At 66.0% G+C, this 13,426-nt stretch overlaps 2 protein-coding genes across 2 annotated transcripts; one reads left to right on the top strand and one right to left on the bottom strand.

The window, feature by feature from the left end:
• Positions 1-4,324: 4,324 nt before the first annotated feature.
• Positions 4,325-5,651, bottom strand: LOC129735380 (thyroid hormone-inducible hepatic protein-like). The gene is made up of 2 exons (XM_055702448.1): positions 4,997-5,651; positions 4,325-4,707 (listed from the first exon to the last, which is right to left on the bottom strand). The coding sequence occupies exon 1, from the start codon at positions 5,408-5,410 to the stop codon at positions 5,015-5,017; it is 396 nt and encodes a 131-aa protein (XP_055558423.1). The 5' UTR covers positions 5,411-5,651; the 3' UTR covers positions 4,325-4,707; positions 4,997-5,014.
• A 4,490-nt stretch (positions 5,652-10,141) lies between these two features.
• LOC129735378 (thyroid hormone-inducible hepatic protein-like) lies at positions 10,142-11,366 on the top strand. The gene is made up of 2 exons (XM_055702442.1): positions 10,142-10,695; positions 10,984-11,366. Exon 1 carries the CDS (start codon positions 10,282-10,284, stop codon positions 10,675-10,677), a length of 396 nt encoding a protein of 131 aa, XP_055558417.1. The 5' UTR covers positions 10,142-10,281; the 3' UTR covers positions 10,678-10,695; positions 10,984-11,366.
• Positions 11,367-13,426: the final 2,060 nt, after the last annotated feature.

Raw genomic sequence — 13,426 nt, 5'->3', positions numbered from 1 at the left:
GAACCCAAACATGTTCCAGACACTGACGGTCTGCAGCTCTTCTGAATTTCACTACAGGGTACCTGGTGCCTCTGGAAGTCCAGATGCATCCAGCTGAGGGGCCACTCCAGGTGTGAATGTTTTAGCTAATTACTAATTTCCTGTGCTGGTTTTCAGCACCTGCCCCGGCTTCTTCCTGCACTGCCACATTCCCTGCATGTACTTTCCATGCTGTGCAGCACCTTGGAACATTGTCTCGAGCCCCAGGGATGCCTCTCACTGTGCTTGGGGTGTCATTGCCTCACCCCTGCTCACCGCCTGGAGCTGTGCCGAGGTAGGGTACAGTTGGGTCCCTCACACTGCCTCATCACCAGGGTCTGATTCTGCTCCTGGGTGCGGCTTCCACAGCACTTCAGAGCTCCTTGGATCCGCTGGTAAAGGTGATGGTGCCAGTGGAGCTCTGTTTGCAGCCATCACTGCAGCCACTGCCTCACCTCACTCTGTGCCTGTCCCTCCTGGGCCCTCCTCTCTGCTGGGGGGACGGGGAGGAGCGTCCTGAATGTGCCGCATGCCTAGGCCCCACGTTCAGCAGACCCACACCTTCTGCCCAGAAAACAGAGATCTGCTTTTGATGCCAGTGCTGTCGACGTAGGGGAGAAATCCTTTACAGCGAGGCTGGTAGGGTGCTGGCACAGGTTGCCCAGAGAAGTTCTGGGTCCCTTGAAGTGCTTAAAGCCAGGTTGGATGGGCTTTGATGACCCTGATCAAGTGGAAGATGTCGCTGCCCCAAGGTGGTTTTGTGAAAGAGGAAGACGACCATCAGGTGGGTAAAATAGAGCCCAGGGAACTACACCTCTGCTCAGACGCGTGGCTGGTTGCCAAGGTCCCGGTCCTGCTGGGTTTTAGCTACCCCTGCCAGCTGCAGGCAGCGCCTCGGGACACCTCCGTGTCTTGTGCTGCTGGCAACGCCAACGGGATACAGCCAGCCACCTGGGCACACCCATGGAGCCCTGGGCGGAGGGACCCACAGTGTGACATGGGCTGGGCTGACAGCAGGTGGAGACGGGGGTCACCATGGCCCAGGGATCTCTGGCCCTTCGTCGTGAGCAGCGCTGGGTGTCCTGGAGAGCTCTGCTGTGGCCACAGCCATGGTGCACTGGGCACCACAGAGAGCTGGGAGCCAGCTGGAAGACAAGCACCGCCACCTGAGAGCCTAAGAGACACTTGGGGTTCACGGTTGGAGATCTCCACACTGCAGTGAACTGAATTGGGCAGTTTTGAGGACGGGGAAGAAGGGCGAGTAGTGGGTTTATCCAGAGAGGGGGAGCCCCCTGTGAGCCCTGCCTGGCCACCCACCTGCTTCAGGGCTGGTCTGGGGGTCTCACGCAGCCCACCCTTGGCAAGTGGCCTCGGCAACAACCCCTGCTAAGAGAGGGAGAAGAGACGGAGCAGGGGATGCTTGTCTGGGGGTGTTTGCCCAAAGCCGGTTGTGCCTGGGAGGCAGATGGCCATCAGCTGGATGAAAGAGTGATCAGGGAACTACAAAAGGGACTTGAAAAGAAAGCAGGAGCCAGCCCCGAGGAAGCAGGAAAGCCCCCAGAGTGAGGAGAGACCTTGGAGGGGCGGCGGCGGCAGGAGTCCAAGCCTGCGGGACACTGCCGAGAGCGGCTCTGCCGGCATCCCAGGCTGCAGCCAGGCCTGGCCGAGCATCCACCCGGCGGGATGCCCCGAGCAGGCTGCAGCCAGCCCCTGGGCTGACAGCACGGGGGGCAGCAGGCAGGGACGGAGCCGGGGTCGGTGCTGGAGAGGCCGGAAGGCGCCTCTGGATGGATCCCGTCCAAGCCCGGCTCAGGCAGGGTCAGCGCTGGGGCTGTGCCGGGCTGGGGTCGGGGTGTCTCCAGGTGCCTCTCTGGGCAGCCTGTCGCCGTGTTTGACCACTCCGACTGGAAGGGAAGAGAAGTCTCGTCTTATGCTCGGATGAGATTTCCCGTCCTTCGGTTTGTGCCCGTCGGCTGTTGTGCGGGTGCTGGGCACCGCTGGGAAGAGTCTGGCTCGCCCGTCTCCACACCCCCGTTAGGTCGTTGTACACACGGCTGAGCCCCCCAAGCCTTCTGTCCTCCAGGCCGAACAGTCCCAGCTCTGTCAGCCTCTGCGCGTCTGGAAGATGCTCCTGCTCCTTCATCCCCGTCATGGACCTTCCCTGGACTCTCTCCAGTGCGCCCGTGTCCCTGCCGGACCGGAGAGCCGGGCCGGGACCCAGCACCCACATGCGTCCCACGAGGGCTGAGCAGAGGGGAAGGGTGTGTGTCCCCACCCCCCACCCCCCGAGGCTGCTTACAGAAGGGTATTTTGAATTTCTTGGGTATTTAACGTTTTGGGTCACAACCGGGCTTTTTCTCTTGCCTTCCTTCTACTGGCCCGTGTGCCCGGGCCACAGCCTTAGGGTTAATTAGATGTCGCTAACCAGCTACAAATAAACCCGCCATCCCGCTGTGCCCAGCGATGCGAGCGGGAAGGGTGCTTTCCCCACGGCAGCTGGCCCCAGCGCCGGGGCCCCAGGAGCCCTTCCCGGGCAGCACCGAGGCAGCACCCCCTGCCACGCCGGGGGGCCTGGGCTGCCCCGGCTGCCCTCATCCCACCAGGGACCTGCGCGGCGTTTGCCAGTGGCAAAGCCCTTTTCTGCGACCACCCGCGCCCCTGACCAGCCGTGCCCCGGCGCGGTGGGCAGCAGCAGGCCCGTTGGGGCCGGACGCAGCCCGGGGCGGCGTGGCGCAGGGCCCTGCAGTCGGGGCAGGCAGCGGTTCCCGTGACCCGCGGGCTCGGGGCTGGCCGGCCAGGCAGCGGCTCGCAGACAGGGACCCGGGGGTCCTGGGGGATTGCCAGTGGCCCCAAAGTCACCGGCGTGTCCCTCCCGCTGCCCCAGGTCATGGACCTTTCTGGGGACATCCCGTGTCTCTTGCCAGGGCTGATGGGCCACACAAAGGCAGATGTGCCTCAGAATCCTCACACTGGCTGGCAGGACTTGTGTTTGCCCACGTTTTGGGGCACTTGCGGGTCGGCAGACACTTTTGTAGATGCCAACGTTCCCTTCCCAGAAAAGCAACGAGGGCTTCAGACCCACGAGGGATGTCACCTGGAGGAGCCTGGCCACGCGGAGTAACATCGGTGCAGAGCCCCCGGGAGGTGCAATGAGATCGTCGGGTCTCTGCGGCTGCAGACTCGGCGTTTGGGCGAGCCTTGCCCTAACCTGCCATCCTCCTGGGGAGCCCGTCCCCTGGCGTGTGGCTCAGAGGGAGGAAAACGCCACCACTCCTGTGTCGCTGAGTGTCGCCGAGCTGTCCCTGGCACTGCCTGCTGTTAGATGCCCCCATATCTCTGCCTCCCGAACCCCACTAGGGCTGTTCTTGTCCTTGCTCCAACCCACTCAGCACCTTTCAGATGCTGGGCAGCCCTGAATCCGGCCCCCAGCAGCCCCTGCCCGAGCCCGTGGCCCCCCGGCCACCGGGCCTGGAGACCCTGTCACCACCGCCTGCGCTCGGGGAGGACAAGGCAAAGCCCATGCGGTCGTGACATCCGGGAGAAATGGCCTGATCAGGCGAGAGGAGATGGGAACCTCCAACGAACGCAACCCCAGAGAGGGGTTTGGGGTCCCGGGGGCAGGCGCTTGTCAGAGGTGCCGAGCCCTGCAGCCCCGCTGCCCCTGGGGGCCGGTGCCCAGGCTCAGCCCCGCGCGGGGCAGCCCCGGGGCAGGAGCCCTGATGGGCAGGAGCAAGGCGTGGGGAGCTCTGGGGCACAGAGCAGCACCAGCGGCGGTGGCACAGCGTGGGCAGAGCGTTGCAGAGAGCCCTGAAGGTGGTGGCTGTGTTGCGCGTGGGCTGGTGTCTCCGTCCCTCCCCTCTGGGTGCACAGCAGTGGGGCTCAGTGTCCGCCTCGCTGTTGCGTGGCCGGGCCGTGCGTTGGGCGGATTCACACCCTTTTGCCCATGGAAAGCGGGGACCAGCTCGTGCTGGTGTTGCTGCCAACACAAGGAAGAGGGTTTTGAGGCTGAGGGTGGTGAGGCACAGGAAGAGGTTGCCCAGACGCGTTGCGGATGCCCCATGGTTGGCCGGGGCCCTGAGCTACCTGACCGAGTGGAAGTTGTCCGTGCCCAGGGCAGGAGGCTGGGCAAGATGGTCACCGAAGGTGCCTTCCAACCCACACCTTCCCATCACTGTCATTCTTTGTCCCTTCTAATGGCCCATCATCGCACTGGAAGGGCCCCTCCCAGCAGAGCCACTGTCCCCTGCCTCACACTGGGGCACTCCCCGAGGGTGCCGGCCAGGCAAAGCACCACAGCGACAATGGCTTCACAGGGCTTGTTTTATTAGCAAAGACCGGGGAAATGGCCCTCGCGGTCCAGGTACCAGCTGGAAAAGGGCTCGGCGGTCGCAGGGGCCCATGGCAGGTCGGGGCCGCTCCACAGCGCTGCCGCCTTCGTGCCGCTCTTTGAAAATAAAGAGGAGGGCACGAGCCTGCGGCTCTTCCGATGGACTCCTGGCACTGCCAGGTGCTTCTTCCTATGAGGATAAGGCACCGTCCGGCTCTCGGGTGCTCGCAGCTGCTGCCGGCGCGCGGTGCCAGCGCTGGGAGACCAGCTGCCGCCGTGCGGGGAGGGCGAGCGGGGCTGGGGAAGAGCCTGCGATGGTCAGCGATGGGGACGTCCTCTCCTTCGTGCCACCAGCACCCATCCTGCAACGGAGGCTGTCCTTAACCCCAAAGGCCACCCCCCGTGAGAGACCTGGCCCACCAAGCCTGGGTCCGTGTACCCCGAAGCCCCAAAGTCTCTGCACGGAGGGATGGGATGAGTCCCCGCCTTCGGCGTGCAGACGGAAATCTGCCAGCTCTTGAAAGGGCAGTCCCCATTTCAAGGCACTTCCCAGGAGCTGGCCACCCCTGCAGTCACGCAGACCCCTCTGGGGACATCAGGCACCCCCTGACCCGGCAGCGCCCGTGGGCTCCGCAGCCCCCCAGCTCTTACCTGGCAGCCGTGGCAGTGTCACCAGCTGGGCTGTCCCTCGCTGGGGCTGATCTGCTCCAGGATCTGGCTGTACCTCCGGGTGAGGGCGTTGGTGTCCCTGGTGAGGTGGGTGAGGACCTGCTGCAGACCGGCCAGGTGGCGCGACAGGCGCTCCTCCAGCTGGGCGTCCATGGCGTCGGCGTCGGCTGAGGACGCGTCGGTGCCGGCGCCGGTCTGGCTCTGGTCGGTGACAGAGGCCAGGCCTTTCTCCACCACGGGCTTGATGGCCTTGAGGAGCTGGTAGCGCTCGTAGAGGTCCGTGTGGCCGCCCGCAGCCGGGGCCGCCCCCTCCTGCTGCGGGAAGACCCCTCGGAGCAGGCTGGGGAACATCACCTCCTGCTCCATCTTCTGGGTGGCTGAGAAGTACTGCTCCATGGCCCCGCTGGCACGGCTCCGGCAGCGCTGGCCCGGGCTCTCCTCAGGGTGCCGCCTGCTCCCCGGCCCCGCCGGGGGCTTTTTATTTATGCGGGGCTGGGGCACGTCCCCCCTCGGCTGTCCCCTCCTGCCAGCCGGCCGGCCGGCCGCGATGGCCGCGGGGACGGGCTTGGCTCCAGCCCAGCTGGGGCTCGGCCGCGCCGTGTCCCTGGCTCTGTGCCACCCGCCCGGCACAGCCTCCCCGTGGCCTTCGCCCGAGCTGGCCGGGGGTCCCGCCGCGGCCCCGCACCGGGAGCGGGGCGACAGGCAGCCAGGTGCCGGGGCCTCCCCCCACCCAGCCCACCCCAGCCCACCCCAGCCCACCCCACCGCCGGGGCACCAGGAGCGTGGGGGCAGCTCTGGCCCCGCGCTGGGCAGGCTGTAGGCAGCAGCACTGGGGGGCCCTCACCTCTGCCCCCCTTCTCGCTGCCACGCGCTCGGGGCGTGAACCCTCTGCGGACGTTGAGCAACCCCTTCTGCAGACGTATGGAAAATCCCACCGGGGACGTGCTGCAATGTGGGTCCCGCGGGGGGGGTCTGGGGACAGAGGAGCGCACCGACCCCCAGCCATGGGGGTCCCCGCAGACAGCCCTCTCCGCCGGGCTGTCCCCCAGCCGGGCAGGGACAGGCACGGGGGCGCAGACCTGATGCCGCGGTGTGAACCTCCCACAGCTGCGGCACAGAGTCCTTGCTGCCTGCAGGGGAGCGGGGATGGGGCCACCCCCCCACTGCCCCCGTCCTGGGCCAGAGGCCACGGCTGGGGCAATGGCCAGCACTGCCTGGCCCCGCGTGTCCCCGCGGCGTGTGGCAATCAGGGAAGATTGTTCTATTTAGGGAAAGGCGGCAGGGTCCCTCATCCCTTTTGCAACCCTCCACGGTGGCAGCTCTCCCACTGCCCCCACGTCTCACCAATGTGCTCTCACTGCCGCCTGCCCTCTCCCTGCTAGACCTGTCCCCACCACCCTCTTGGCCCTTCCCGATTGTCCCCAGCGTCAATGCTTGTCCTGACGTGGGGGCAAGTGCTGCACTTAGATATGCAGGCGCTACTTGGCCCTGGTTTTTTGGGTGTCTGGGCCACCACGGAGCTTCCTAGACATGCAGGGACATCATTTGAGCATAGGGACTTGCATCTACCATGTGGGTGGAGCTTCATCATGGGGTTTATGGGGGGGACAGTCTGCAGCCACTAGTGACAGTTGTCAACCTCTGTTGGGAGATGTCTTTCACCTTGGGGATATGTGGGCAGGAGTCAGCTCAGCCAGCCTCTGGGAGGGGGCTTGGTGCCACAACTCCGCAGGGGCTGAGGTCCCTCCCCAGCCACGTCCTCTGCCCACAGAGACATCTCTGACGCACCTCTCTCTGGGGCAGCTGGGACAGAGACATCCGGGGGCAGGTCTGGGCTCAGCACCCTGGGGCTGTGGCACCTCAGTCTTGCAGGGTCTAGGTGGTGCCACAGGGGGATCCGACTGCAGGAGGTGCCAAAGATGACACATGGATGCTTGGGGACACGTGTGGTGGCATTTTGCACCCTCCAAGTTGTGGCTGGGAAAGGGGTCCCTGGAGGGGCAGCAGGTCAGTGGGAGGCTTGCCCGAACACGGGGGCTGTGGCAGCAGAGACCCGAGGATCTCATTGCACCTCCCGGAGGCCCTGATGGCCCTGAGCAGCCTCCCCTGGTCCCCAGCCCAGGGCTGGGTGCTCCATTTCAGCTCAGCCTGGCCCCGGCTGTGCTGCAGCCCCATGGTGGCTGTGTGGGCTCCAGCCCCAGCCCCTCTCCTGCTGCTTCTGCCATCACAGCCAACGGTGGCAGCTCCTTAAAGCCTCTCCCAGTGGGATGTGGGGGGCCCATTTTTGGCTGAGGGGATCCCTAGAGGCATGGGGAGGGTTTGGGAATGGTTCATAGACTCACAGAATCATTAGGTTGGAAAAGACGTTCAAGATCAAGTCCAACCATCAACTCAGCACTGCCAAGTCCACCACTAAACCACGTCCCTCAGCACCACATTTACATGTCTTTTAAATACCCCCATGGATGGCGACTCTACTGCTTCCCTGGGCAGCCTGTGCCAGTGCTGGACAGCCCTTTTAGTGAGGAAATTTTTCCTAATATCCAGCTCAAACCTCCCCCGGCACAGCTTGAGGCCACTTCCTCTTGTCCCATCACTTGTTATCTGGGGGAAGAGAGAGATCCCCCCTCGCTACAGCCTCCTTCCAGGCAGCTGTAGAGAGCGAGAAGGTCCCCTCTGAGCTTCCCCTTTTCCAAACTGTGCACCCCCCCCAGCTCCCCCCCCCGCCCCGAGCTGTGCCGCAGCCCCTTCCCCAGCCCCTGCCCGGCTCTGGACACGCTCCAGCCCCTCCGGGTCTGCCTGGGGGTGAGGGGCCCAACGCTGAGCCCAGGGCTCGAGGGGCGGCCGCACCAGGGCCCGGCACAGGGGGACGGGCACTGCCTGGCCCTGCTGGCCACGCTGCTGCTGACACCGGCCAGGGCGCTGCTGGCCGCCGTGGCCACCTGGGCACACGGGGGGCTCATGCCCAGCTGGCTGCCGACCAGCCCCCCCAGGCCCTTCCCCGCCGGGCAGTTCCCAGCCCCCTGCCCCCAGCCCGCAGCGCTGTGGGGGGCTGGTGTGACCCACGGGCAGGGCCCGGCACTCAGCCCTGTTGGGCCTCATACAACTGGCCTCGGCCCCTCGGCCCGGCCTGCCCAGACCCCCTGCAGAGCCCCCTGCCCCCCAGCAGGTCACACTGCCCCCAGCTCGTGTCCTCTGCAAACCCACTGCGGGTGCGCTCCAGCCCCTCGTCCAGGTCCCTGATGAAGACATCAAACAGGACTGGCCCCAGCGCTGGTCCCTGGGGACACCACCTGTGCCCGGCGCCAGCGGGATGTGACTCCATTCCCCACCACGCTCTGGGCCCGGCCACCCAGCCAGCTTGTTACCCAGCGCAGAGCACACCCGTCCCAGCCCTGGGCACCAGTTCCTCCCGGAGATGCTCTGGGAAACGGTGTCAAGGGCTTTGCTAAGGTCCAGGTAGGCACCATCCACAGCCTTTCCTGCATCCACTAAAGGGGTCATTGGTTGTCCGAGGAGACCAAGTTAGTCAAGCAGGACCTGCCTTGCATAACCCCACGCTGGCTGGCCCTGATCCCCTGGTTGTCCTGCATGTGCCCTGTGATGACGCTCAGGATGATCTGCTCCACAACCTTCCCCGGCACCGAGGTCAGGCTGACAGGTCTGTAGCTCCATGGATTTTTCTTCATGTCCTCCTTATAGATGGCCACCCTTCTTGTAGATCAGGGGTCCTCAAACTTTTTAACCAGGGGGCTGGCGCACGGGTGAAGTGGCAGGCAGTCATCTGCGGCTGCTTGGTTTCCCGCCCCAACCCCCGGTGAGGGGGGGTGGGGGGGGTCTGTAAATACCGGGGGACAGATTGAGGACCCTGGGGGGCTGTATCCGACCCACGGGCCATAGTTTGAGGACCCCTGTTGTAGATGTTCATTCCCAAGGATAGGGAGCTGGGGAGCAACCTGGGGCTGCTGAACCTCAGTCGCCCCACAACCTGCTACCCTCAGCAAAACAAGCAGATTGGAAGGGTGGTGCTGACGCCAAAATGGGAGAGCAGAGGGACAGGGCATCTCCTGTGCTCCTGTGTCCCAAGAGCCCTGTGATATCCCTGCACCTCTGAGAAGCTCTGCAGTGGTCCAGGTGCCCTGATGTGACAAATCCCCTAAACTGGCTCCTGCACATGGCCAGCAGCACCAACAAACATCTGTACAGCACTTGCCCCCACGTCAGGACAAGCATTGACGCTGGGGACAATCGGGAAGGGCCAAGAGGGTGGTGGGGACAGGTCTAGCAGGGAGAGGGCAGGCGGCAGTGAGAGCACATTGGTGAGACGTGGGGGCAGTGGGAGAGCTGCCACCGTGGAGGGTTGCAAAAGGGATGAGGGACCCTGCCGCCTTTCCCTAAATAGAACAATCTTCCCTGATTGCCACACGCCGCGGGGACACGCGGGGCCAGGCAGTGCTGGCCATTGCCCCAGCCGTGGCCTCTGGCCCAGGACGGGGGCAGTGGGGGGGTGGCCCCATCCCCGCTCCCCTGCAGGCAGCAAGGACTCTGTGCCGCAGCTGTGGGAGGTTCACACCGCGGCATCAGGTCTGCGCCCCCGTGCCTGTCCCTGCCCGGCTGGGGGACAGCCCGGCGGAGAGGGCTGTCTGCGGGGACCCCCATGGCTGGGGGTCGGTGCGCTCCTCTGTCCCCAGACCCCCCCCGCGGGACCCACATTGCAGCACGTCCCCGGTGGGATTTTCCATACGTCTGCAGAAGGGGTTGCTCAACGTCCGCGGAGGGTTCACGCCCCGAGCGCGTGGCAGCGAGAAGGGGGGCAGAGGTGAGGGCCCCCCAGTGCTGCTGCCTACAGCCTGCCCAGCGCGGGGCCAGAGCTGCCCCCACGCTCCTGGTGCCCCGGCGGTGGGGTGGGCTGGGGTGGGCTGGGGTGGGCTGGGTGGGGGGAGGCCCCGGCACCTGGCTGCCTGTCGCCCCGCTCCCGGTGCGGGGCCGCGGCGGGACCCCCGGCCAGCTCGGGCGAAGGCCACGGGGAGGCCGTGCCGGGCGGGTGGCACAGAGCCAGGGACACGGCGCGGCCGAGCCCCAGCTGGGCTGGAGCCAAGCCCGTCCCCGCGGCCATCGCGGCCGGCCGGCCGGCTGGCAGGAGGGGACAGCCGAGGGGGGACGTGCCCCAGCCCCGCATAAATAAAAAGCCCCCGGCGGGGCCGGGGAGCAGGCGGCACCCTGAGGAGAGCCCGGGCCAGCGCTGCCGGAGCCGTGCCAGCGGGGCCATGGAGCAGTACTTCTCAGCCACCCAGAAGATGGAGCAGGAGGTGATGTTCCCCAGCCTGCTCCGAGGGGTCTTCCCGCAGCAGGAGGGGGCGGCCCCGGCTGCGGGCGGCCACACGGACCTCTACGAGCGCTACCAGCTCCTCAAGGCCATCAAGCCCGTGGTGGAGAAAGGCCTGGCCTCTGTCACCGACCAGAGCCAGACCGGCGCCGGCACCGACGCGTCCTCAGCCGACGCCGACGCCATGGACGCCCAGCTGGAGGAGCGCCTGTCGCGCCACCTGGCCGGTCTGCAGCAGGTCCTCACCCACCTCACCAGGGACACCAACGCCCTCACCCGGAGGTACAGCCAGATCCTGGAGCAGATCAGCCCCAGCGAGGGACAGCCCAGCTGGTGACACTGCCACGGCTGCCAGGTAAGAGCTGGGGGGCTGCGGAGCCCACGGGCGCTGCCGGGTCAGGGGGTGCCTGATGTCCCCAGAGGGGTCTGCGTGACTGCAGGGGTGGCCAGCTCCTGGGAAGTGCCTTGAAATGGGGACTGCCCTTTCAAGAGCTGGCAGATTTCCGTCTGCACGCCGAAGGCGGGGACTCATCCCATCCCTCCGTGCAGAGACTTTGGGGCTTCGGGGTACACGGACCCAGGCTTGGTGGGCCAGGTCTCTCACGGGGGTGGCCTTTGGGGTTAAGGACAGCCTCCGTTGCAGGATGGGTGCTGGTGGCACGAAGGAGAGGACGTCCCCATCGCTGACCATCGCAGGCTCTTCCCCAGCCCCGCTCGCCCTCCCCGCACGGCGGCAGCTGGTCTCCCAGCGCTGGCACCGCGCGCCGGCAGCAGCTGCGAGCACCCGAGAGCCGGACGGTGCCTTATCCTCATAGGAAGAAGCACCTGGCAGTGCCAGGAGTCCATCGGAAGAGCCGCAGGCTCGTGCCCTCCTCTTTATTTTCAAAGAGCGGCACGAAGGCGGCAGCGCTGTGGAGCGGCCCCGACCTGCCATGGGCCCCTGCGACCGCCGAGCCCTTTTCCAGCTGGTACCTGGACCGCGAGGGCCATTTCCCCGGTCTTTGCTAATAAAACAAGCCCTGTGAAGCCATTGTCGCTGTGGTGCTTTGCCTGGCCCGCACCCTCGGGGAGTGCCCCAGTGTGAGGCAGGGGACAGTGGCTCTGCTGGGAGGGGCCCTTCCAGTGCGATGATGGGCCATTAGAAGGGACAAAGAATGACAGTGATGGGAAGGTGTGGGTTGGAAGGCACCTTCGGTGACCATCTTGCCCAGCCTCCTGCCCTGGGCACGGACAACTTCCACTCGGTCAGGTAGCTCAGGGCCCCGGCCAACCATGGGGCATCCGCAACGCGTCTGGGCAACCTCTTCCTGTGCCTCACCACCCTCAGCCTCAAAACCCTCTTCCTTGTGTTGGCAGCAACACCAGCACGAGCTGGTCCCCGCTTTCCATGGGCAAAAGGGTGTGAATCCGCCCAACGCACGGCCCGGCCACGCAACAGCGAGGCGGACACTGAGCCCCACTGCTGTGCACCCAGAGGGGAGGGACGGAGACACCAGCCCACGCGCAACACAGCCACCACCTTCAGGGCTCTCTGCAACGCTCTGCCCACGCTGTGCCACCGCCGCTGGTGCTGCTCTGTGCCCCAGAGCTCCCCACGCCTTGCTCCTGCCCATCAGGGCTCCTGCCCCGGGGCTGCCCCGCGCGGGGCTGAGCCTGGGCACCGGCCCCCAGGGGCAGCGGGGCTGCAGGGCTCGGCGCCTCTGACAAGCGCCTGCCCCCGGGACCCCAAACCCCTCTCTGGGGTTGCGTTCGTTGGAGGTTCCCATCTCCTCTCGCCTGATCAGGCCATTTCTCCCGGATGTCACGACCACATGGGCTTTGCCTTGTCCTCCCCGAGCGCAGGCGGTGGTGACAGGGTCTCCAGGCCCGGTGGCCGGGGGGCCACGGGCTCGGGAAGGGGCTGCTGGGGGCCGGATTCAGGGCTGCCCAGCATCTGAAAGGTGCTGAGTGGGTTGGAGCAAGGACAAGAACAGCCCTAGTGGGGTTCGGGAGGCAGAGATATGGGGGCATCTAACAGCAGGCAGTGCCAGGGACAGCTCGGCGACACTCAGCGACACAGGAGTGGTGGCGTTTTCCTCCCTCTGAGCCACACGCCAGGGGACGGGCTCCCCAGGAGGATGGCAGGTTAGGGCAAGGCTCGCCCAAACGCCGAGTCTGCAGCCGCAGAGACCCGACGATCTCATTGCACCTCCCGGGGGCTCTGCACCGATGTTACTCCGCGTGGCCGCCAGGCTCCTCCAGGTGACATCCCTCGTGGGTCTGAAGCCCTCGTTGCTTTTCTGGGAAGGGAACGTTGGCATCTACAAAAGTGTCTGCCGACCCGCAAGTGCCCCAAAACGTGGGCAAACACAAGTCCTGCCAGCCAGTGTGAGGATTCTGAGGCACATCTGCCTTTGTGTGGCCCATCAGCCCTGGCAAGAGACACGGGATGTCCCCAGAAAGGTCCATGACCTGGGGCAGCGGGAGGGACACGCCGGTGACTTAGGGGCCACTGGCAATCCCCCAGGACCCCCGGGTCCCTGTCTGCGAGCCGCTGCCTGGCCGGCCAGCCCCGAGCCCGCGGGTCACGGGAACCGCTGCCTGCCCCGACTGCAGGGCCCTGCGCCACGCCGCCCCGGGCTGCGTCCGGCCCCAACGGGCCTGCTGCTGCCCACCGCGCCGGGGCACGGCTGGTCAGGGGCGCGGGTGGTCGCAGAAAAGGGCTTTGCCACTGGCAAACGCCGCGCAGGTCCCTGGTGGGATGAGGGCAGCCGGGGCAGCCCAGGCCCCCCGGCGTGGCAGGGGGTGCTGCCTCGGTGCTGCCCGGGAAGGGCTCCTGGGGCCCCGGCGCTGGGGCCAGCTGCCGTGGGGAAAGCACCCTTCCCGCTCGCATCGCTGGGCACAGCGGGATGGCGGGTTTATTTGTAGCTGGTTAGCGACATCTAATTAACCCAAAGGCTGTGGCCCGGGCACACGGGCCAGTAGAAGGAAGGCAAGAGAAAAAGCCCGGTTGTGACCCAAAACGTTAAATACCCAAGAAATTCAAAATACCCTTCTGTAAGCAGCCTCGGGGGGTGGGGGGTGGGGACACACACCCTTCCCCTCTG

Source organism: Falco cherrug, chromosome 2 (genome assembly GCF_023634085.1).
Source record: "Falco cherrug isolate bFalChe1 chromosome 2, bFalChe1.pri, whole genome shotgun sequence".
Taxonomy (NCBI): Eukaryota; Metazoa; Chordata; class Aves; order Falconiformes; family Falconidae; genus Falco; species Falco cherrug.
Note: the sequence above shows the minus strand (reverse complement) of the source record. Positions and strands in the feature narration are given on the sequence as shown.

Excerpts from the sequence above, each read along its gene's own strand:
- LOC129735378 (XM_055702442.1), top strand. The coding sequence starts at position 10,282 with ATGGAGCAGTACTTCTCAGCCACCCAGAAGATGGAGCAGGAGGTGATG.
- LOC129735380 (XM_055702448.1), bottom strand. The coding sequence starts at position 5,410 with ATGGAGCAGTACTTCTCAGCCACCCAGAAGATGGAGCAGGAGGTGATG.